Genomic DNA, 25681 nt, shown 5'->3' with positions numbered 1-25681 from the left:
AATACAGGCTTCGTAAGTGCTCTTATTTCACATTGGCACTGCTGACAGTGATGGGGAAAAGGACTTCATCCTGTAGTCTAACGAATACCTACAGCCTATTTCTCCCTAGAGAGAGAATAAGAATTCTCCTAGGGCTCACAGTTGTTCTTTCTGTTCTGTATCACTCACCCAGACATTAAAACCCCCAAACTCCCACTATTTGGAGACCTTTAAATTGCTATGATGATGATGGACTGCAGAGGTCACCCCTTAGAACTTCCTCTGCTCTGATGCTTACCTGGGAGGAGAGTGTATGTACCAAGCTGATGCTCTGGCTCTCCTTGTTCTATGAAAGTCTGTCCATGAAAATGGACAACATGAATGTCTTTTGGCCCACCCATATTCAGCAAGTGCCATCGGACTGTTTCACCTTCATACATCCTCAAACCTTGCAAATTGTAAGTAATCCCATTAATGGCTGAAAAAAAAGATTGTTAATCAGAAAAAAACTGCTCACAGAACTGGACTCAAAGTGCTAGAAAGTAATTATTGAAATTAGCAAAATAGTCAATGAAGTAATGTGCTCAGGAAAAACATAATTTTTTCTAATTTATCATTTTTTCTAATTTAAAGTTCAACACACTTTATGGTCTTTGTACATCAATGCAGAAAATAGAGACCTCACCAGAAGATCTGAGCACTGCTTGCTAGCAACACATGGTAGCCAGGAGAACAAAAAGATTTAAATGTAAGATGGGAATATCAGGCCCCAAAAAAATGACAGCTGTCCAAAACTCTTCCTGCAGCTCCCATTTCCACAGGCACACAGTCACAACTGATATACCTCTATATCCACAGAGAGGTATATAAAGGGATGTTCTACAGCTGCTTCAAATTCTTCAATAGAACTACCTGATTTGTCAAACTATTAAAATATTTTTAAATTTCTTGCAAGAAGTTGTCAGGGTACTAGCTTCTTACTGCAAAGCACCTTCTTCTAGTACAAATAACCTTTTGTTTCTTTTTTATTTTAATATGGGGGCGGAATATGTATGCAAATGCAAGAGAAATTTTCTGTTGAAAGTTTCAGTCTAATATGTCCTTTCTTAATTTTAATAGTAAATTTCCCATCATTGCTAATTTTTACCTGTAAGCCCATGACTATTATGGGTACAATGGATAACAACAAAAAAAGTTCACATAACCAATGTGTGGAATTTATGCATGTTGAAAAGGACTGTGAGCTGAGATACATCTCCTGACATGTTTCCCTCTACCCTAATAAACTGCATATTTGGCAAATGAAATAAGTACCATAGAATTTGTGGCATTGCTGCATTTCTTGTGTCTTGTCATTACAAGGCCTTCCAGAATGTTTGTCGAAGTACCAGCTTTTCTCTTCATCAAAGACCATAAAAAGCAAGAAAAAGTCTCGGGTATATGTCCTGCTGCTGTCTGATTTGCTGAAGGCTCCTTTTTCACAGATCAGTATTGGCCCAATTAAACCAGACTGGATGTCTTTCTCCTAGAAGGTAATAAACTCATATTAGAGGTAAAAGTGGATTTCCCAGAAGATTTAAAGAAACCCCATAGCATTCTTCAGTAATGCATCAGCCCCTAAAAATCTAAAACAGGTCTCAGAATTACTGCTCCCTTCTATCTTTACTCTCCCCTGCTCAGTCTACCAGAGCTGCCCAATTCAAATTCTCCCATACCTTATGTCCTGCTTTAACTGAGTGCAAGAGATTAAATGTCAGGTGGGAACATGGAGCCCAAAAGAAAGGACACATATCAAAAAACATGTTCTGCAGCTTGCATTTCTACAGCCATACATAATTTGGAGATATTCAAAACCCAATGGAACATTGGTCCTGGACAAACAACTCCAGCCAACCCTGCTTGAGTTGCAGTGGTGGACTGGTTGCTCTCTAGTGATGCCTCCCAACACAAGTGTTTCTATGATTCTGTGATCAACCCCAGCCACACCACCACTTCTATTTTCATTCCCTTACCAGGTTTAAATCAGAGTAGTAGATCCAGGACCGACAAGCTGCTCCTGACTGCACAGGACCCGATCGCCTGTTTGCGTACCATACATATATGTAGCTGTTATTTGGCTGAACTTCATCATCTTCCTTAAACCAAGCAGTAGATTCATCATCATAAATGCTTCCCTCAGAGGACTTTTCATAGAAGACTCCATGGGCATGGAGGGAGTACGGTCTGGATGCCAGATTCTTAAAATGAACCTAAAAAAACCAAAACAGTCTGTTCAGCAAACTCAGGCCTAATCCAAAGTCCCCACACACTACATTCCCATGACCTCAAACCAGAGTCAAGATTTGCATAAAGATTACAGGTTACATTGTACATGGAAAAGCCAGCAGAGACTGCTTTTGACATCTCCATGCAGAGTCGCCACCTTTGATGCAGGTAGTAAATGAAAAATCAGAAAGCACGAGTCTAGCTCCATGTCTTTCACCAGGTCAAGGCTCCCAGGACATTTACTGCTGCTCCTTGTACCTGGAGCTGCTTAGTTACTGCCAGCAGGGAAATGGGGAATTTCTACCTCTTATGCTTTGCTGCAGTCATTACAATATAGTAACTCTAGACCTCTGTATGTATCATTCTTGCTGAAATCAGTGCTTCCCACTTGTCCCAGAGAAACACCAGGACAGTGGGATAAAATATGTACCTCCTCTTAAAGAATAACTCTCCCATGCTACAAAATATTTTTCTTCTCTTACTCATGATTTAAGCATAGCTTGGTGTGTTGCACACCAGTCCTACTGAAATAAGCAGAAAGCCCTGAGATCTATCTTCCCTATCTCTGTGTGTTGCAAGACTGGATGAAGAAGGATGAGAGAGGGGAAATTTTACAGAAGTGTGCTTCCTAATGCAAATATACCACAGTATCACCAGGGATATGGTTCCTCTTCATCCTTGTTGATAGTTCTAATAAAATCCTACACATTTACATAGCAAAACTTGTTAGAGGAAATTATGTATTTTCCCAAAAAGTACATATTAATCTTGAACACATATGTACTAATTTTTGAGTTCAGAAAACTCATTTTTCATTAACATTAAACCTAAATCTTATTTTACAATAGACCAATAAGCCAGTATTTAATGCTGGGAAACATAAGAAAGAAAAACAGAATTTAAGTTGCTGTGGACAGGAGAGAAAAAAGATGTGTTCCAGAGAAACACATCACAGTGCTTACATGTCCACAGTGCAATTTCTAGCTTTGAAAACTGTTTTCCCTTCATCATCTTTAAAAAATTTGTGGTATTTTTAGGTCCATTCTGTAACACTCCAAGATCACTGTAAGAATCTTATCCTGCAAACACAACCAAAACACAGACTTACTAGGATAACATCGTCCACTTCAGCCCGAATAACTGGTCCCAGGATGCCAAGATGTTCTGTATATTCATCTTCATCCTGAAGAGTCAAAAAGGTACTGTCTGTATAGCTCTGGAAAATCACCTTTCTTCTGCTGCCATCTTTACAGGTTTTGTCATTCCTCATTGTACTGAAATGAAAACCCCAATTAAAATCCCACACAGTGAATCAGAAATAATCGCTTTGATGAAACCTGAGAACTCATACAGCAGAAACATTTTTGAATTCTGTGAATATAAAGAATAAACACTCAAATGGCTTCAAACTGTGTCAGGGAAGGTTTAGATTGGATATTAGGAAAAATTTCTTTGCCCAGGAAAGCGGTTGAGTCTTATTCCCTGGAAGTTTTCAGAGAAGAAATGCGGATGTGGATATGCGGGTTCTGAGGGACATAGTTTAGTGGTGAACCTGGCAGTGATGGGTTTAAGGTTGGACTTGATGGTCTTAAAGTTGTTTTCCAACCTTCTGTGAATCCACAAAATGAGTGTCAGATGATTCTAAAAATCATGGCTTGCAATGTTTAAGAAATTCTAGTTCTACGGTTAGATAAGAGGTCCCTCAATAATTTGGTCAACTATCACTGAAAAACTCCAACAAGTCTCTCAAAACCCATCTGAGCTCTATTTTCCTTTTATTCTTAGCCTTAATAATCTCAACTGGAGCTTGGCTGAGTATAGTGAACCTATCACCTACACCCTACTGTCTCACAGATCTTTACATCTGATAACATCTGCATTTTGCACACTGAGCTGCTGTGGTAAAACAAGCTTTTGGACATTCAAACTGTTGTTCAGATCTTAAATAGAAGCACTGAAATGCTATTATAATTCCCTACAAATATTGCTTTATTATAAATTCTGCAAAAACCAGAAAATTAATGGAAGTCACATAGGAAAAAGGCTGGGTTTCAGCTCTTCAACACACTGAGACAGGATATGCCATGGACTCTGTTAAATTCACTGGAACTATGCAGCTCACATCAGCTGAAGATGAATGCCTCTGGAAAGACCTAGATAGAGGTCTAAGCATAAAAAAATTCTTTATTTTGCAAGTACCCAAAGAAATTATCTTGTTTCTGCTATTTTTGCATGTGCCATTTATATGGACTGAGATGAAGCAAAAGTAAACCTGGAGAATACTGTAAAAGTTTTATTTTTATTTCCATCGAATGAAATGGAAATTCAGTTTGAGAAATAATCTGTGTCTGGAGGTTCATTTTGCATAATGAAAATTTTCTTACTCCTGTTTTGGCTGCTTTCGATAAAAATCCAAAGTTGTGTATGCTTTGATTCAGCTTTTTTATGAAAAGTGACAAGGAATACTATGCCTTGTTGGGTGAGCATTGATCCTAACCTGTATCAATTAGGAGAGTGAATTTTTAGTACAGTGTTTTTCTCAGTATATTATCACATATTCTTTGCTGTGGCACAGTGGCCAGTCTTCCCTATCAAAACATAAGAAAATTCCTCAACATTAGGGTTGCGATCCAGTCACCTTTCTGATTTCTCTAACAGCAGGAACAACAATAATACTTTATGCAGCTTTGTTTTTACTCTGAATATAAGGCAGTTACCAGAGTGGTTAAACACTTTGAGCTTTCATACGCTTTTCAATACTGCAGCCTTGTGAAGTTGGAAAGTGCTCTTATCCTATTCTCCAAAAGAGAACTGAGACACCAGAACCATTTCCTAATAGTGCTAGAAACTGATTTCATCTGCCTATAAGCATATCCCATTCTAGATTCCATCAGTTAGTCCACTAAATTCCTGGAAAGGCTTTGCACAAGGAGGTCTCTGTTCTGTGTACAGGCACCAAGAAATGAAGCACAAAGTAAAACAGGTCATTCAAATATAACAAAACAAGCTGCAAGATTCCCTCTTGACCTCTTAAAGTGATTTTTCTAAATGATGTATTAAAGACTGTTTCTTGAGAGTCTACAAAACAGGGTTAAGAAAAAAAAAAAAAGCTCTAAAAAGTTCTTAGCTGTGTTGTCCTTGATTATAGTAATCTCACTCTGACATTTCTAAGGGCTGTGAGCCTCCTGTGGAAAATTCTTATGGTTCTGCCACTGAAATGTTGGAAATCAGATGGCACATTACAGATGCTTTTAAGTTTATCAGCATGTGAATAAACATTCTGCAAGAAGGTTTCAGGATGGTGTGCCAAATGAAAGCAAAGGCAAACCTTTTCTTATATCCTGCATAGTTCCAGCAGACCTCTTTAGCTGCGATGTAGTATCTCCTCTCATTGCCTCTGCTGCGCAGGTAGTGCTCAGCAATGTCATCAGGGTTACGCTGCCTGCTGATGTTCACCTTGGGGTCTGTCATGTAGGGGTCATCAAAGCTCACATAATGGTACTCGTATTCCCCACCCGAGCTTTCGTCGTTGTAGGATTCTCCTATCACATATTCATAGTCCCCATCTGCTCGGGGAAGCCCGATTGTGATGGACGGCCGAAACTGCCGTGGGGTGAGGGTGTCATTCAGCGACTCTCCGTGCCTGGCTCTGCTCAGATCCAGCCTCTGGCTGACCTCACTGGGTGCCTCGGTGGTGTTTGTGCAACACGGCACTGCCGTGTGGTTGGTCCCACCTGGAAACAACGCACGGCCAAACCCTGCCATGGAATTGCTGGGCTTTTTGGGGTTTCTACTCCTTGGGCTCAGCAAGTAGGTAATTTTTACATCTTCCTTCTTTCTCCTTCGGATCTTGATGAAGGTTCCCAATGAAGTCAAGGTATCATTGTTGTTTCCCTCCTTTCCTTTCTGAGTTGGGTGCATGTGGCTCCCTTTCTGGTTTTCCCCCATTAGATGTGAGAACCCTTGATACTTCTTCATATCCTCCTTATTTATGGATGCTGTACCGTTTCTGCCATGATGATTCAACTTGCTACCAGCAGATTTATCTAAGCTTGCCTCTAATCCCAGATTCATCTTTGCAGACACCAAGTTAAATTCCTCACTAGTCATTTTAGATGAATATTTCCCAGGCCCGGGCAATGATGTTTCTAGTAAATTCTTCACTACAGGAGGGCTGGAATTAGGGCTTGTATTGTCTAACATATATTCTAAAGTAAAAACATCTGCTGGCTTATCTTTGGATATCCTGGGTTCAGAAATGCTGGATGCATTAGGCCCACCTCCTACTATGAGGTCCAAATCTAGTGTCAGGTTAACTGTGTGCATGGCATTTTCCATCTTCTTTCCCTCCTCTTTCAGATCATCATCATATTCATTTGGCAGCTGGCCAGTTCCCACCATGGCTTCATTGGATGTGTTTTCTCGATGCTGCACAGAATGAGGTGCATCAGTCTTGTCAGAAAAGGAGACATTTTTATTTCGGACATGATTTAGCAGGGCATTCATCTTTTGGACAGAGTAAAACTTAATGGCCAGTGAGCTTCGCCTTTTCCTTTTCTTGTTAGTGGTATAATTTCCTCCTCCTGTGCTTTGCTTTTGATGTTTTTCTGGAAAAGGTTTATTGTCCTCTCTATCAGCTGGAAGCTCTTCTGCAACATTCACTGGGCCTTCCCCATTGCTCAGCAAGTTACCTGCAGACATGTTACTGTGAGCTATTTCATAGTTGCTTTGGCTTCTATTCTCAAATACCAAGTCAGCCTCTCCATCACTTGTGGAAGCTAAAAATAAATCCCCTTCTGCTGTGATTGACGTGTAATTTGACTGGAATGTTTCGGCCTTGACTGGGAGAAGAGGAGTGATATGAGTTTCTAAGAACTTAGAGTTGTTTGTTGTTCCACTACTATTTATAGCTGTCAGACCTGAGCCAGCTACGACCTCAGAACTTGTGGCACCAGTGTCTTCATACTGCTCCCAGGCCAGTGCTGTAAGATTTTGTTTTTCTTCATCACCTGCTGCCTTTCTTGAGCCTCGGATGGAGTAAAAAGAAGCCAGGTAATCCTGATAATCGGATTCCTCCTTGTCTTCCTCATTTTCTTGCACATCTTCCTCAGCTGAGGTGGGAACAGCCTTTCTTTCAGTCTTGGTGGGAGTTAAATCCACAACATCAAATGCTTCATCTTCCTCATAGTCACATTTAGCATCCCTGAATCTCAGCCTCATGCCGTAACTCATTTCTGGGGTGCCCCAGGATGCCAAAAGCCAAGTACCTGCAGTTGAAATAAAAGTGTTATGAGAGTAGACATTGTCTATCATGTCAGTGGCCAAGGCAAATAGCTGGGGTTGCTTCTACAGCACCTGCTATAGCAGACTGCTAATCTTTAACTGGGATATTCATGAGCTCTCATTGCAATGAAAAATAATTATTAAATGTAGACAAATAAGAGCACATACAAATACATCTAGGAGATGGAACTCTTCTCCATAGATTAAACTGTAACTAGAACCTGAATCCAAAAATAACCTGTGAGAGAGATGGATATGAAAAAGAAAGAAACATATTAAAGGATCCTATGTTTAGATCTGGATCTAAGAGTGAGACCGCTCAAGATAATGTTTCAGTTTTATCCTGTCCTTACTGGTGCATGCACCGCTACATAGATAGAACATTCTGAGCAGAGCAAATACATTCTGAGGCAATGTTGGCAAACATCTGACAAACACAGTATTTTAAAAGCTTTTGAATGAGTTACAGATGATCTTTAATAAGTATAATAAGAATAAAGCAATTTGAATTTCCAATCTGACACAACCTATTAAGCTGCCAATCTGAGGCATCTCAGATGAATTTAAAGGTTTTAATAATTCCTCTAAAACCTAGTTACAAGGTAAGTTCTGTCTTGGAAACTAGGATCTTCAGAGAAGAAATTAAAATCTGTTTCCCTAAACAACATCAGCAAGTCCTTTGCTTGTTACACTTTGCTTCTAGCAGAAATGACAGAATAGTCAGAATTAACACCCTGAGAAACAGGTTCTTTTAATTAAAAAGGTCACATACAATTCTTCCTGTATTGATCAGCTGGAAGTAACCTGCACAGCTTTCCTGATTTTTAACAGCAAATTTATCAAAGAAAGTATGCCCTAGATGGAAAGACTAGGTTGCATACCAAAATCAAGCAAAAATGCAACTTTGTTACTGGGGAGGTTTTCATAAAGTCTAACAGTTTTTTAATGATCCCCTAGTCTTGAGCAATACAAGCCACTTAGATATTTTTAAGTTATAAGATCTTGATTCTGTGCAATTCATTAAATATATTAAAAAAAAAAAAAGGTATTTTAAATGGGGTAGGGATACTTTAAACCTTAAGTGATTTTAGAATGATCACTCAAAGTGCATAGACTTCAATAACGAAGAACCTTTCCTTCCAGAAGTAATGCCTTAAATGTGGACATGGGTTCTGATGCCCCCTCTTCCAAGACATAATGTTAATTCCAGTTAGACATTGAGATGCATCCCACAGACCAGTGACCTGGTTCAGCAAGGCAGACTTTACTGCTGCTGAATGACCTCAAGCCCAAGGTCAGTTGTAGCCATTTTGCCCAGTAATGACCAGCAGAATTTGGCAGTTTCAGCCCATTTTATACTGCTCAGGATAGACAAGAAAAGGCAATGGGATGGAAATGATTTCCAGGCAAAGCTGGAAATCATACAGTGGAGTTGATACCAGTTTTCAAGTAGAATCTTGCCTTAAAATTATCATTACTAACCCAAATATTAATTGTAAAGTGAAAGAAACCAAATTACAAGATGACCAACAAAAACAGCCTCAGTACAGCATACAGTTATGCTAAATTGGTGGAGCCAGCAAGCCTTTCATGCACATCACTTCCACTGGGGAATGATTCAATGTTTTCTAGCACTGTGTTTATCAGAAGAGTTTTCTTTCCTATTTAGGGAAGTCCTTTTAGACTGGAGATTAAATAATGTCTTAGCAGAGCTGTCAAACACTACAGTTCCACAACTTACCAGCATTGTCCATCTCCACTGTGACCGATTCTCCGCTCATTGGGAAAAGGCTCAGTGTATCCTCATATTTCCCTTGATAAAGAAAAGAGTGCCCAGCAAGGCGAACAGAGACAATCTCATCGTGAGTGCCAACACTGAAAAAGTGCCACTGAACCACAGTATCTCGGCAAAATCCAAGGATTTCACTGCTGTCAGACACATAGCCATTTATTGCTAAAAGGAAAGCAAAGTGGTTTCAGTATTTTTTTTAAAGCTCCCTGTACTTTGACGTCAGTCCACTGGGCTCATGTTTGCACTGGAAAGAGATGGGCACAGGGCTGAAACCATGGTAATTTCCATCTCTGAAAATATTAACTCTAAGGCAGTAGGGTGCTGCATCAAAATTCAGTTAGCCCTTGTCTTTGCTTCAGGGTTCAGAGCCAGCCTAGCTATTAGTGGCAAGGTGTGGGTAGGCCTTTTCTCCCTGGCAGCTAGCAATAAAACAAGGGGGAATGGCCTCAAGTTGCACTAGGAGAGGCTCAGGTTGGATATTAGGAAAAACTTCTTCACTGAGTTTTTAACCATTGGAACAGGCTCCCAAAGGAAGCAGCAGTCATCATCCCTGAAGTGTTCAAAAAACAAGTGAACGAGGTACTTTGCAATATGTTTTAGTGGGCATGCAGATATTAGGTCAGAGGTTGGACTTGATCTTGGAGGTCTTTTCCAACCTTTCTAATTCTATGATATTTCCTATTTCTGTCCAGTGCCACCCAGCATGGTTAGAAGTTCACCGATTCTCTGGAGGATTCTCCAATCACATGTGCTTCTGAGAACAAGCAATCACTGAGTGCTCAGGTTCATATAAGCTTTCCTATTATTCATCTCAGTATCCCACTCACTGTGCATTATGTTCGAGTTATAGAACTTGGGATCATCCCTTTTGACAGTGGCTGGATTGCTGCAGTACTCCTTGATATTATCTTCTAGGTACCAGCTCTTATTTTCATCGAACACAGCAAACATTGCCTGCTGCTCCTCGTCTGCCTTTTTCTGAAAGACAATCAACACAGCAGCTACATTTTATCAGCAGACACATGTATTAAGAACTCAATCCTACAACATCTTTCTTACTATGTAAGCAACATAAGCTTCACCAGAGTCCTGGTAAGTGTGATCCAAAGGCTGAGAGGAAGGGAGTAGAGGCTCCAGATTTCAATCCTACTACTGCAACTAACCTGTGGTGGAAACTGAGCAAGCCTCTAGCACTGCTGACACACATGTGGTTTATGACTGGGCTCTCTGTAACAGGACCAGACTTCTGCCTTGACCTGACAAAGTTTCTGACACCTTTTCTCTCAAGTGATGCTTAAGTCCTTACCAAGCAAGATTTCAATAACTGGTAAAGGGAAGCCCTTTCCCAGAACCCTCCCATGCTCTTTTGGTTGTTCTAGATTCATTGTGCCCGAGATTGACAGATTCTGTGGAGCTGTCTCTGTTACACAAAGGGACCGGGTCAGATCTGAATATCTTCAGAGTATGAAAATATAATAGCAGCAGGAAAATTAATTATCAAGTCTAGAAATAGACTTTCAAGTCAGGCTGACCTTTTGTTGACCTTTCTTAGCTCTTGCTAAGAAACACAGAACACAATTCCTTTACTGCTGTGGACAGTTACAGGACTATTTATTCAGGAGCCTGTTGGTTTAACTGCCCTCTACAGAATAGTTCTCTAAGGGAAGTAAAACTAAATTCAATGTAGACCAAATAACATTATTTGAGCAAAATCTGCCCAAGCAACTTACCTGCACACCTTTTTGTGTCAGTGCTTCACTTTTACAAATCAGAAGTGGGCCAATCAGTCCAGAGGCTATATCTCTCTCAATATTTACAGCACTGTGATACAGCCTTGTAATACACTGTGCATCCTGTGCAGTGGGTTGGTCTGTTTTAGCAATTTTCCACTCATAAGTGTATGTATTCCCTGGTTCAACTCCTCTGCTCTGGGTGTCATTGCCTTAGGAAAAACAAGAACAGTAATGATACAAACTCAGAGCCAGATCTTAATATCAATCTGCACCTTCTAATGCCATTGGTGCAGTATGGCCATTAAAAGCTACCTTGAGATAACTGAAGTTCAGCGAGAACTTTTGTCTCTCTAAAATCACAAACAAGAACAGAAAACTAAGACAACAAATAGAAGGTATTTGTCTCTGCTTTGCAGATAATACCTTGGTTTCTCTATAAGGCAACACAACAGGTAAGCAGAGGCAGAGCACAGAACTGAGGTCTCCCAATCATGCACATTCCCAGCCACAGCACCTCCTTGAAAGCAACAAAACCATCCATAACAGTTAGTAATATGCAAAAATATATTTCACAATTTTTTTACTTGTGGGATCCAGAGGATAATCAGCTCCTTCTGCATTCTTTGCAAGTGTCACTCCATGGAAATAAATGCTGTAGGGTCGGCTGGCCTTATTTTTGAATACAATCTACATTGATAGGCAAATGAAAAAAAAAATTAGGATTCAACAAATCCTTGTCTCAATACAAAATGAAGTTACCACTACAGTAGAATTTTCCTGGGTTTAGCTCAGAAAGTGCCAGAAAGGCAAAAGTCCATTCTGCTGGACTTTGTAGACCCCACTGAGTGAAGTTCAGCTGCTTATAGCTGGGCTCTGGAAGGTCTAAACAGAACACTTGTTCTTCTAGCTACTAGGCACACACTGCCTCAGGAAATATGAAGTTACTGACTGAAGTTCTTAAAAACCTTCAATATGGGAGAAAAAAAAATTTAAACCAAAGCTTGTTCCAGGTTGGAAGACCCAGAGGGGATATGTAAGGAAAAGGCAAAATTTCCTATCTATTCTTGACAAAATCAGGATTAGGGAAAAAAAATGAGAGAGAGAGAAAAAAGAAAAAAGGGAACATGCTAAACTCAAGTTGAGAGCCACAGACTCATAGTGGAAATTATGGAAGTTAAATGTCATGGAACTTTGTGATGCATCATTAAATGACAACAGAAAGACAAGTGGATGTTGCAGCAGCATGAGCTTATACTGCAAATGTTTCCTAGTTTCATAGTATAACCTCATGAAATAACATTTGGTCATGGAAACTGAGTACCTTTGTCTAAAACAGCAGGAAAAAAATAACAGCATAAAGAAACAAGAGGCCCATGAAATTCAGCCTCAGATAAAAATCCTCTCAAGTCCACCCAGTCTTAGGGCTTTTTTTTCTCCTTTTGGACCAGTGTCAAGATACATTTTACAGAGTGTGCCTGAAGCATGTTTATTTTGTAAAAAAAAGGCACAATCATGGAAACTATAGAAGGTATACTGAAAAATACAAGCTAAACACTGTTCCTTATGATCATACCTTTTAACAGGGCCAATATTTAGAACATTGGCTATATTATCTAAAAAACAAAAATCAAACTAGTTCCTCTATATCTCTGCCTCAATGAAAAACACGCTATAGTATAAATAATTTATGTATTTATTTTACTTACTTTGACTTTATCATTGATCTGTGCTCTGATAATAGGGCCCAAGATTCCAGTTTCCTTGGGACGAGGATTTTCCAGACGTTTAGTGAAGCTGTCATCAGTGTATTGCCTAAAAATAGCCTTTTTATACCTTTTACCTATGAGATTGGAGAAGTTGTCCAAGTGTTGTGATTTATAGTGTCTTAAAAATAAAGGAAAAGAAAAAATATCAACAAAACTTGAATAGTAGCGTTTGTTAAAATACAAAATTAGTATTCACATAACTGGTAGAAATCTCACTGCTTGAAAAAAAATCCAAACCATAAATCAACCTAATGCTTTTCACCCAAATTCTAACCTAAATTAGGGAAGAAGAATCTTGGACCATTACTTGTGTTTTGGTATTAGATATGACCAATTAATATCAGAGTTTACATTTAATTTAACAGTGTGCATACAAGTAAGAAACAAACTGGAGCAGCAGGTACACTTTCAAGGTAAAATAGAAACCACTGCTCTCCTTTATCAAAGGCCTAGTTGAGCACAGAGGAAAAAAAAATCCAATTTGCTCACAGTAGCAAAGACTCCAGGAGAAATAGGAAAACAATCTTAATCCCAGTCAGGCATCATACAGTAAGTAGTGCTACACTGAGGTTTCAAATGTTAAAATTGTTAATGTTGAGAGAAAAACCAGAATAATCACTTGGAATTTACACAGAGAAACATGTTTGTTGTCACTCACACTTCAAAAAATGTTACTGAAAAGGAATAAACTCTGCAGTTTTGAACAAAGGAGGAAAAATCAGAGAACTGAGGTGGTTAAGTAAGGCAGTATGACTGACAGGAAAGATATAAAAGTTTGTTCTGTTGCAGTTCAAGAGCACATAAGGGAAGCAAATCATTCCAAAGGAGAATGAGTTGTGCAAACACTGTATTTCTAAGGATGTATATGAAACTATAACCCTTACAGAATAAGGAATTTCTTTTGTTCTGTTTAAATCCTTAAAGATTCTTGTGAATATCAGCTTGTAAAGGCTCGTGTAGCACTGGGGAATAGACAAATTGCAAATTAAACCCCACAGTGCAGTGATAGCGCTGTCTACTATGACATCATGTATGCTCCAGAATTCCTTCTATTTGTCCTAAGTTGAGCAAAATAGCAAAATATGCTTGCTTATGACTTGTACTCCATCTACATTGGTAACATGCAGAGGTCATTTATACAGAGCCGTTTCTTCTGTTCCCCAAACACTTTATTGTATTGAACTTTTTAAAACATTTAATCTCCAGAAATATTCCCTCCCTCCCCTTCTCTACCTCTTAAGGATTGTTTGTTTCAGCAGAATAGATACTGAAAAGTATTTTAGAAAATATGCTACTTTGGACAATTCCTAATTCATCTTGTTGTTTTGTGCTCCCTGTGAGAGGCAAAAGAAGGTGTCCACTGTTGGGCTTCTCAGCAAAGAAAGTCACTGACACTGGTGAGAGTTCAGTGAAGGGCTACCATGGTGATCAGGGAGCCAGAGCACTTGGCATAGAAGCAAAATTCCTGTTTCTTCAGTCATGCAAAGACATAGCTAAGGGAGCATCTTATCTTTAACCTCAACTATCAAATTGACATTATAGAGAAAGCAAGACCACATGCTTCTCAGAGCTGCATGGTGAAGAGATGAGACACACTGAACACAACATGCAACATTTAGATATAAGGAAAGTTGCAGAGGTGCCAAGAGGGCACCTGACGGGCAAGCTGAGAGGTCCCTGTACTTGGAAACAATAAAAATGCAACTGCATAATGTCCAGTGTAACTGGATCCAACTTTGCTGTTGGATACCAAGAGGTTCTTTCCAACCACAATTATCCTATGATTTCATGCTAACATTCCCTATTATACTGACAAAGTATTATTTTACCTATCAAGGGTGTCTGGAATACTTGGGGCATAATCCCAGGTAACTTCTTCTGCAGCAATGAAATAGTCCCAGGTTTTGACCATAAGACGTTCTCTATAGGAGAGACGACTCTTCTTCACCTCTTTGTCCCCACAGTCCCTTACAGTGAGGTAACCGTGCATTCCAGCTAATTGAGAGGAAACAGGACCATAGTGATTTCCCATCTGAGGACCTCTTACCACTTTAGCTGTTTTTTACCCCCAAAATGTATCTCCAGCTCTTATAAGACAGATATTTTTCTCATCCTTTAAAACAGAATTCTGATCATTGCTGAAAGATACCACTTTCAAATGATGAACAGAAAATATTTTCATCACATTGAAGTACCCTTAGCTGAAAGTACTCAGTTTCTCAGGAAACAGATGGTTTCTTAATAATTTTATAACAGTGCTTATCTTAACAGTTCACAGAGACTGAGATGCTGGAAAATTGAATGACTGTTGCTCTGTGATGTGGACCTGCAGTAAAGCTGCAGATAAGAACATTTTTTAGTTCAACGTGCACTTCCAACAGAATGCCCTGTTCTTGGTCATTAGTGAAACGATAAAACCACCTGAAACAGATGAACTGTGCTGTTGCAGAACAGTAGAAGCCATTTGGGACTTAGAGAAGGACAGCTTTACTAATAACTAGATGGTTCCTTGCCTTGCAGGTGCTTTTGGACAAGAGAAGATATGAGCCACCTTCCTTCCTCTGTCACTGTCATGTTTACAGTGGTTGAGGCTCCTCCCACCAAGTTAACAGCAGAAACTCGGCGACGTTTTTGCTCCATGCTCTGGCCATTGATATGAATGGAGAAGATTTCTGGTTTGGAACTCATTCCTATCAAATGCCAGCTAACGTTGTCATATGCACAAGCCTCTAAATCTGAAAGAGACATGAGATTAAGGTTCAGAATACAGGTAAATCATGCAAGTTCCCCATGCACCCTAGGTTAGAAGTGAACCTTCACTGAAAACATTAAAAAAATTTGCTGTGGTCAATGTTTGCAACAAGAGGAAGTTTCAGATACCGAAATCCTGTATGTCAGTGCAAGACAAGTGCTTAAATCTTACCTGCAGGTGACAAAATTACTTACAATGACGTGGCAAAAAAGGAAAAAAAAACCCAGTGCCTTCTTTTGGAAAGATGACCTGTCCTTGCTTGGGGAGTGAGGGAAAAGCAGGGCAGGAAAGGCAAAAAACAAAGCAAGAATCTAAACTAAAGATTGATGTGGTACCTAGTAACAGTGACAATATTTCCTTAAAAAAATACCCACTTAAGACAACCTTTTGTATTTGCTCAATGGATGGGAGAGTGATATGAAAGTTTTTTCTTAGTAGAACAACAGAAAAGCACTGGCAATGGAATAGCCCCACTACCACCTTCCTAGACTTCTTGCTTAATTGAGTCTTTTAATGATAACTGACTTTCCACTTTCAGGAAGTTTTGCACCCAGTATATTCTATATGCTGTAGAAGCAACAATTTACTTAATCAAATCACTCTCTCACCATCAGCTTGTTAAAAAAAACAAGGAGCTTATTAAATATATATATATTTTTTTTAGTTGGTAATCCTTTTCTCCAAGCAGAAGTCATCTTAGAAGTAATCTCATTGTTCCTATCAGTAATTTGCCTTCCTTTCAGCAGCACAGTTTTTCTTCCAGAATCTAGATGCTCACAGACACATTCTTAAAAAGGCTGTATCCCATTTCTCCACATTCCCATTTTGGGCATGAAAGGCAACTAAAGGTAATACTCAGTGTTCATAAATGTTAGTTTCATTTCACATAAGCCTGAACAGTACCTGGTAACGTTCCATCGGCATAGCCATTAATTGTATACTTGACTGATGGTGATCTTTGCCAACTCTTGTTTTCATCAAACACACCAAACATCAGTACATATTCCCTGTCAAAATGTTTCTGTGACCCATCCTCATTTAGACTTCCTGTGAAGGAGAAACAACAGATCTTAATTTGAAGCAGAAATAAAGCAGATTTCACATGCAGTTGTGTTAATATATATTTAATGAGCTTGTTTCACCTGTTAGCATGTACTGACTGAGCCTGATCAAAACAAGGCTTTAATAATGCTCATAATGTGATTTTATTTCTGAAAGTACTTTTGGACTGGGTAACTGCAAAATCAAAAGTCTGAAGTATTCCAGAGAAGATAAACATCACTCAATGAATTGTCTCAGACAAATTCTGGTAATGTGTTGCAGAGACCACCCTAATGAAGGGGAGTGTCAAACACCTTTGGTTCACAATCAGGTGCTCTGATCTCTTTTCAGACTGTGAGGCAAGGAGAAGACTGATGGCAGAGTCACCAGCAGTGTGAACAGCACCTTTTCAAGCACTAAGGTCATCAGCAGCTTTAAAAAGCTTAAAACCAATCACTCAGCAAACAACATTTACACACAGAAGACTTCAACAGACACTGCTGTGCTGGATTATTTACAAGAAACTGTCCTGGTTGATTTTGTGGTACAGATGTAATTTCTGTCAAGAAGCAGAATTTCTTTCTGGACATGCCACACAGAACTGGTGTGATTTTTACTGATTCTTTCTGTAGATCGCTCACATTAAAAAACTTCCACTTGCTACTTTCAAAACATAGTTTGGCTCCTTTGGATTGCAGGAATTAAAAATTTGCAAACTTCTTGATTATTCTACCTAGGAGAAGACACAGTGGAAGAAATGATTTCTAATATTTTTTTTTTATTTATGAGAAGCTACAAACTTCTGTTTTTCTTCACAAAAGAAGCCTCAGATCAACAGAGGAATTTATCTACTTGCCACACAAAGAACATTCAGGCAGTGCTTTAACTCAAAAGTCCACTTTTCATAACCTTACCACCTCTTACATGTTTCAGACCATGGGGAGCTGACACCAACCAGAAACCAAACACCCTCTTCAATGCCTCCCCATCCCCAACAGGACAGGAGAGAGAGCGGGAAGAACAAAAACCAGAAAACTCATGAGTCAATAAAGATGGTTCAAAGGTGAAGGAAAGAGGGGAAAACAACAAGCAATGCAGAAGAAATCACTCATCTCCCACAAATTAACTGATGCCTAGTCAGTCTCTCAAAAACAGTCACCTTGGAAGTCAACATCCCTTGTGCTCCCCACGCTGTTGTTTCCTCCTCTGCCTCCAGTTTTTATTGCAGAATGATGTTAATGGTAGAAAATAACCCTTTGGCCAATTTGTTTCATCTGTCCAGATGGGTGCCCTCCCAATCTCTTGTCCACCCCCAGTCCACTGTTAGGGGAGGTGTGAGCAGGAAAAAGAGACTGTTCAGCAACAGCTCAAACATGGGTGGGCGTATTATCAATGCTAATAAGCCACAAATCCAAAACACAGCACCATATGAGCTGCTGTAAACAAACCAAACTCCATGCCAGGCAGACCAAACACATAGGTACACTGCACATCTACCAGACATGGTGTCCAGTCAAAACACTGTTCAGAAATCCTAAAAATAAGCATAGTGAGCTGTTTGTCTCAGTTCTAGCCAGAAATATACACCCAAATTTTCCTGAAGGAAAGTAGTACCTTACCACTGGTGTGGTAGTGGTCACACCAGTCCATCTCAAATTCATATCCTATTCAAGCCCAGAGTGCATGAATTTGAGAAGCCTGAGAAGGAAGTAGTTCCAAAGTATTTGCCCAGATTAGCTCAACCAGTATGCCATAAAAGATGCGTATACATGGAAACCCAGAGAAAGAAAACCCAAGAAAACTAGGAAAATAACAAGCCTTAGATAATACTAAAAGCACCAATCATCAAAAAAATTCAGGAGGAACATAATACTAATGCCACTCCTTTGAGGTGATACGAGTAGGTGTGATCTGCCTTAAAATGGGTATCTATGGGTGAAGAGAGTGTCCTTGTGCAACCCACACTGAACCAATGTTCTGTTTACTTTCAGGGGAGCTTCGAGGTCCAAGTCCACGCAGTCTACAGTCTACACAAATTTTTTGACTCAAACAAAAGCAAGCTAAATAACTCCCAGCACGTTCACCACAAGAAGGATATATAATTTGGAAAACCCTCGGATTTAAGGGACCGGTAAGTAGTTTAAGTACATTACATGGTGGCATGTTGTTTCAGTTGTCCCTCAAACTAGGGATGTGTATCTAGCAGCTATTTACAAGTGCTACAAGACACCAGTTATTAGTGGAGATGGAATTCAATGGTTCAGACTGCTAAAATCTAAAGTCTCTGACTGCATGCAAAAACAATTTTAAGACTTATAATCTGTTCAAATTTGGCCATATCTTCAAATAGCTAGCAAAATACACTAGTCTGCAGTTTTAAACTCATGCTACAGAAGAGAGTGTTCCAGGTTCTTGATCAGACAGCTTTAAAAGACAAAGGGTAAAACAATAATTTACTGCCTTATTTTCTGAAATGGCCAAATCATTTTGAATGAAATTTTAGAAAATATTTATTCTAATACAGAAAATTTGAGGTCATACTAGCAGTTAATTTGAGGTCATATTAACATATAAGCAGTTAGCTTAATTTAACAGTTAAGCAACTAAAAATGCAACCAATACAGGCAAATGTATCCATTTATTAAGGTTTTCTGCCCATCCTATGATTATAGGATGGAACTGCATGAAAGCTGGCATTTAAAAACTTTAACATCTAAAAGAATGATGTTAAAAAACATTTGTTTTACACTGCATGTAAAGATGTGAAAAAGAAAATAATGTATCTTCTCTCATTGTCATACATTATCATCTTTGTTAAGAAATGAAAATGTATTACTTTATAGTAGTCTTACAGCATTTCATTACCTTTCTTACAGATCAGCAGTGCTCCAATCAGACCAGAGTTAAAATCCACTGCCATGTTCTCATGAGAATAGTAAGCATAAGTAAGACAAGGAAGGTCAGCTTCTCTTGGACCAACTTCTTCTGATATATCCCACACATATGTGTAGAGCTGGCCTGGAAGTACAGCATCATCACGTTTTTCTTCAGGGGATGTTCTGTCATCATACAGGGAGCCTGCCAAGAAAAGAGTCAGTAGGGTGGCATAAAGACAAAGAACAAATAAAATGCCTGGAATATCTTCCTACAATCAGCTCCAAAAGCTTGGTTTGATCATGCTCATATGGTACTTCAGCTTCAAAGAAATAACTCATTAAATAACTCATGAGTAGCTGGGGAGAGTAGCTATTCCACTACCATTCTGTTCCTCACAGATTAAAGATTTCCTAGAAGTATCATCACTACCAAAGGTTGGGCTCTTCATCAGTCTGACTAAGGTTAGGAGAGGATGAAGCTTCAGCCTCTGCTCACTGATGCTCTGCAGAGGAATGCTGCCCACTCTGTCACCTTTCTAAGTGTCTCTCATAAAGCCACTGCATGGGCTGGCGCTGCCTCAGGCCTTTTGTACACTGCACACTCATATATTGAGCAGTAATGGCTCATGTCAGTGCCTGCCATATCCAACAGATCTGCAATATGACAAAAGGGAGACGGAGAATCAAAATCCGAAGTGCAAAAGGTACATTAATTAATCAGACAGTATTCCCACCATTTCCAATGAGATGTTCTGTTCAACTCCATGAGATGGTGTTGCAAAATTCCTTTTGCACACACACAACAAATAAAGCCTTGCATGAATTCGTAAACTGCAGGTCAGTGCTCTGGCTCAGCACTCAGGGCAGGGCAATCCAAGAAACATGAGCAACCAAACTCATTTTGTGCTGGTACAGACATTTTACTGTCCATTTGGTCATAGTTTATAATCTCTTTTTGCTGGTCTCATGAGGGTGTGGAGCAAAGCACCACAAAGCTGAGCATTAAATGCTGAGTATCAGAACAGCATGATCAGCACTGCTAGGAAACTGCTCGTGACACTCATTCCTAATGTTATGCTGATGAACAAGAAAGGAGCTAACAATGGACGTGAAGATGTAATTCAGGATCAACGGATCTTTGTGTTACACATAGTTTTAAATATCGATTTGGACCCCTCTCAACATTTCATGCAGTAGTCTACAAATAAATGAGCAACACATGGAGTTCCTACAGTATTTACCTTCTTCATTTTTGCTGTAAATTAGGCCTTGAGGATGAATACTGACTGGCTTGTCAGCCATATTTTTAAGGTGAACTACTAAAGTATCTCCCACTTCAGCACGCAGGGTTGGTCCCAGAAGTCCTATAGTTATTCAAGATAAAGAAAGAGGAAAAGATTAATAAAACAGTATGTTTAGAGAAACAAAGAATTTTCTCCCCCATTAGAAAATATTAGCTCTCAGAGTACAAGTTCCAAAATTAATGCAGAGAATGTAATAACACTGCAATGAAACTTGTCCATAAAAAGGCATATCGGTACTTAAAGCCTGTAGTGCATAGTCAGAAATGTTATAAATTATTTATCTGGAAACTAGCACTTAAAAATCACAGGAAAATAATAGATTTAGGGAGAAAAAGTTATTTACAGATACAGAAACTTTATCAAAAGATTCATCTTGAGGTTCAGTGCAAATTTCTAGGAATCTTTCACATACAATTTAATTAAATAGTTTCAGAAGATAAACACTTTCTAGTTTAAGAGTTTAGAGAAAGGCATTCAAACACGTAACTTTAAGTAGCACTCTGAATGCCAGAAGTCACAGAACAAAGAGCTCTTTCAATCCCCAAATCTTATCCAAATAAATAATCAGTCCCACACTGCAAATTTCTTGAGGCATTTCCTGCAAAATATTTCAAGAGCTTGTATCTCTATTCCCCATGTTGCAAAAATAAGCACTTTAAAAAGCTGCTAAGACAACTTTTGGCTTGTTAGTCTCTTTTCTTGTAAACTATTTTGTAAATATTTAGTTTCAGGCCTTAGGCTCCTTCCATATGGATTCATAGTGTCATCACTGCAGCTGTGCCATACAAACATACATGTATGTGGTAATCCTCATCAGATGCTGAAAACAAAGGAAACAAGTTTGTATGGTGCAACTGATTTGTAGACAGCTGCATCCTCTGAAAGCCCAACCTCCGTACAGCCTTTGGAAGCCTCATTCATGCACTGCAGAGCCCTCATCCCCCTGTGCCTGTTTGGTTTATGTGCAAATAATGGACACAAAAATACAAGCTTGCTTAAGTTGCCATTGGCTTTAAAACAAGTGATAAATTAAAATACTCAGAACACTTAATTCCTCTTTACCTGCAAATTTATTTGCTGGTTTTTCTTTTTTAAAATCCACTTCATATTCTCTGTAAGAGATTTTCTTAAATACAGGATCTGAATGTTCCAATCTGAAACCAAAAGAGTAACAAAAAATATTGAAAGGACAAAGATTCTCAGAAATGTCATTGCTGTTTAATGGATATCTCAAAAAATGAATCTTGGAGATATATTTAATCACTTGCACATTTTGATGAAGGCAAAGCACACTCTTTGGACAAAGAGCCCAACTCTTTGTAGTATCTTCCCTTCTCCCTCTTATGCTATTGAATCTGTGATGTTCCTGAGACAGATCATTTAGTACAGGACATCTAATATCCATACCTAGAACAATTCACCACTGATTTTACTAGTGTTTTCTATTGGTCATTTTGATTCTGGGGTAAAGATGCCTTTGTTTTGTCCAAGACATAGAGGAAGATGTCTCAACCACACTTAACCTACAAAGCATCTGACAAGACACAGGGAAAGAAAACTGAATTTATGTTTATTCAGCCCTATGCTTGAACTTTAAGACTCACCAGAAGGGTTTTACAACTGCATAAACAGCAAGCTCCTGTCACAGGAATGACTCTGGAGGCAAGCACTCTGAGAACAACTAAGGATCTCACAGAAAGTTACAAAATGAGAAACACTGCAAGTGCCCTTAGTCTTGTTGCGTAAACAATTTGGCACCCAGCAGACCACGCAATGTTTTCTTAGAAAATATTTAGGCAAGCAGAAGGAAACCAGCACATGACACTTCTGCAATGGAAATAATGACAAGAAGAGGGCTGAGAGGATAACAGCCCTTCACATTTATTGGTTGATTTACTATAGTATGTATGATGAATGAATTCCATTTGCTTTCTTTGTAATGCCCTTTCAGGCACATTTGTCAGCAAGGAGCTGATCAGCTGCTCAACTGTGGGGAGGCTGAGTAGAGAGAACAGAGAGAAACCACTTCAGTGACATCCAGAGTCCATAAGGGGGAGATGTCTTTTGGAAGAGATCTCTTGTAAATTCCTTCACAATCCTCTCTCTCCACAGGACAGTCAGGCAGAAGCAATTGATGTTTCAATTAATTCCCCTCTCCTTAAAGTCACTGATAAAATTTTGTTTAACTCTTTAAGGGGAAGGATGGGATCCATATTGTTCGCTAACAAGAGCTGCCCTAATGTGACAATGTTCAAGAGAACATGTGCCCTGCACTGCAGGGCAGAAGAGGAAATTTATCAGTGCCAGTTGGATAGTGAGGACGAATAAAATATCTAGTGCACTAACAGTTCAGAAATATCACACTACGCAAGCAGGTCTAGTTATGTGACTTCTAGGAATAGCAGCATCAACACTGCAAGATGTGCAGATAATATATTTTCACTTTGTGCTGAAGTGTCTTATAAATAAACAGCACTTGTACATGGTAACAAACCTCTGCAAAGGTAACACTGACACTCAGAGATGTTAGGTATCTTTTTCTAGCCTGTATGATTGGAAAATTAAGGAACTCATGCCGGAAGAGCCGTCTTTCCTTTCAGCCCCTCTTCAGTTATTTAGAAATAAAAGCAACAAAGTATCAGACTCTTACACTGCATTTAGACATTCAGCTTCTGCTGAAATCGGCACAAGTTACATACTCCAATACCTTTGGGATCCAAGCCTTCCTCAGTGAGCATATTTGTGCTGTGAGGATTTTTGTTTTTCTGTGGTTTTTTATTTTTTTTTTGTTTGTTTGGTTTTTGCTTGTTTGGTTTTTTTTGGGTTTTTTTTGTTTTTAGTTGGTAGTTTTGTTTGGTTTTGCTTGCTTGTTTGTTTTGGGTTTTAGATAAATTTCTATAAGCTCTACAAAATTCATTAGACCCATCTGGGATGTGACTTACGCTAAATACTTAGGCAAGGTAACTCAATAGACATTGCATATAAAGTACTGCTGGGTTATCTCAGAAAACTTCAGCTGAGGTTTTAAGACAGTCTTGTGACTACTGCATGAAAACCACTCTATCCACAATGTAAATTTAACCAAACAGCACTTGATGCTTAAATTGATGTGCCTGGTGCAGAAGAGAATAAAGTTTTAACCAGTAAATTATGTAATATGTAAATATGTATTGTATTGTTCACAATACTTAAATGGCATCTGGCTTCATGTTCCTACCTTTGAATCCTATTTCCTTCTTTCCTTTCATGCCAGTTTAACATTATGCTTATACCAGTTCTGTTAAAGTTTCAAGGTGGTTTTAAAAATCATAGAAACTTTGTTATAATTAAATCTTGTAAAAAACAAAAGTTAGAAAGTCATAATCTGAACTGGAAGTATCTTTTCCGTATTATCCTGAAATGGAATACATGTTTAGGAAAAAAAAATCACAAACAAAAAAAAGCAAGCCATTCACCTGTATATAAATATATATACATAAAAAAGCATCAGAATAAAAAAAAACTTTTAACGTAACAGGAAAAGTAATTTTTAATTACTTTTAATGTTTAATTTTTAGTATTTTTCCCCCTAATTTAAACAGGAAATTACATCCAAATTCTGTAATCTGTAGCATTACACCTGAAATGTTTATAATCCTAAGGACAGTAGTAGTAATAAAAATAACATATTTTATATTCTTATGTCTGGTGGATGCAGGTAGGCTGGCCACTGTGCAATGCTATCTGAAAAAAATAAAATCAGTATTTTCACTTAATGAAGCAGAGTAATGCTTGATCTTACCACCTTTACTCATCAGAACTCAGAATGTGTATTTCACAGAACTCATGAACAACTCAGAAACTGTACAGCTAGTTCCAAAGTTCACCTGGCTCTGATTTAAGTGAAAGTGATAGCATCAAAACTGGAACATAATTATTCCTTCAGCAAATTCTAAAGTCTTAAAGTTTTTGAAATCTTACCAAACCATGGTTCAACTTAACATTGCTCAACATCCATGTATCCAAAATAAATACACTAAAAAACCCCAAGCAACCAACATTAAGCTATGCAAAAATGACAAAAGCAAGTCCTGGAGCTTATTTAATAGAAGTGCTCTGAAATAATAAAAATAATTTCCCCTAATGCAGCAAATTAAATTAGTTTTTAATATGTTACTGGCTCTGGTTCAGATCATGCTGTTTAATGTCCATCAAGTTCCTCTGAAACCAACAGATTTGGCTTCAAAGTCCTCTTGGGCTCTGCAATTCCACAAGAGATGAGACACAAACCACCTTTCAGTGACAAGGGAGGACTAATTTCATTCTTCTTATCCTGTACTTTGTTACCTGGATTTTTCCTCAGGTTCCGGTTTGTAGGTCCAGCTAGTGATCTGTGCAGCTATATAGTGCTCCCTGACCTTCACAGCTCCTGTCACATGTTGCCCTGAGTCTGGCCACCACGAACCAAGCAGAAGCAAGAGAAAAAACTGCAAGCAGTGCAGTGTCATGGTAGAGATGCCTGTTGATGCTGCTCTGGAAGACAAGGCAGAAACCACTGCTTTTATTGCTGTTGCTGCTTCTGACTTCCGCTCAGAAATGAAATAATTATGATGCAACAGGGTAACAACATTTGCTATGCTCAGGTCATTGCTCTTCACCTCCGCCTCCCCTTACTGACAGGGATCCAACAGAGATAAAAAACTGTTTAAACTACCTTCCTTCCCCTCCTCCACACCACCTCCAGCAAGAGACAAGCACCAAGGAGAAGCAGCTTCAGCCCCACTAGGTGGTTGGGTCACTGTGTACTGAAGCAGCAGGATATCAGAGGCAGAAGATTATTTAGATTACTTCAATTACAGGATGTTTGACTTGCATGGTTAGAAGAAGTGCTGCATATTTTCTGTCTTCCCA

The 25681-nt window shown here is 38.9% G+C and overlaps 1 protein-coding gene across 1 annotated transcript in view; it reads right to left on the bottom strand.

Moving 5' to 3' along the window:
- Nucleotides 1-25348, bottom strand: part of F5 (coagulation factor V) — a 33943-nt gene extending 8595 nt beyond the window's left edge. The window contains exons 1-17 of the mRNA XM_005523929.3: nt 25118-25348; nt 21854-21945; nt 20729-20851; nt 19477-19689; nt 16474-16617; nt 15332-15553; nt 14648-14813; nt 12759-12936; nt 11637-11739; nt 11050-11261; nt 10147-10297; nt 9269-9481; nt 5573-7511; nt 3353-3518; nt 1992-2228; nt 1294-1504; nt 278-457 (exon numbers count right to left, since the gene is read on the bottom strand). Coding sequence (XP_005523986.2) covers nt 278-457; nt 1294-1504; nt 1992-2228; nt 3353-3518; nt 5573-7511; nt 9269-9481; nt 10147-10297; nt 11050-11261; nt 11637-11739; nt 12759-12936; nt 14648-14813; nt 15332-15553; nt 16474-16617; nt 19477-19689; nt 20729-20851; nt 21854-21945; nt 25118-25278 — 4711 coding nt within the window. The 5' untranslated portion in view covers nt 25279-25348. The remainder of the gene's footprint in view (nt 1-277; nt 458-1293; nt 1505-1991; nt 2229-3352; nt 3519-5572; nt 7512-9268; nt 9482-10146; nt 10298-11049; nt 11262-11636; nt 11740-12758; nt 12937-14647; nt 14814-15331; nt 15554-16473; nt 16618-19476; nt 19690-20728; nt 20852-21853; nt 21946-25117) is intronic.
- Between the last annotated feature and the right edge of the window lie 333 nt (nt 25349-25681).

Source organism: Pseudopodoces humilis, chromosome 2, assembly GCF_049639895.1.
Source record: "Pseudopodoces humilis isolate 2021_Gansu_Grassland_sample_001 chromosome 2, ASM4963989v1, whole genome shotgun sequence".
NCBI classification, from domain to species: domain Eukaryota; kingdom Metazoa; phylum Chordata; class Aves; order Passeriformes; family Paridae; genus Pseudopodoces; species Pseudopodoces humilis.
Note: the sequence above shows the minus strand (reverse complement) of the source record. Positions and strands in the feature narration are given on the sequence as shown.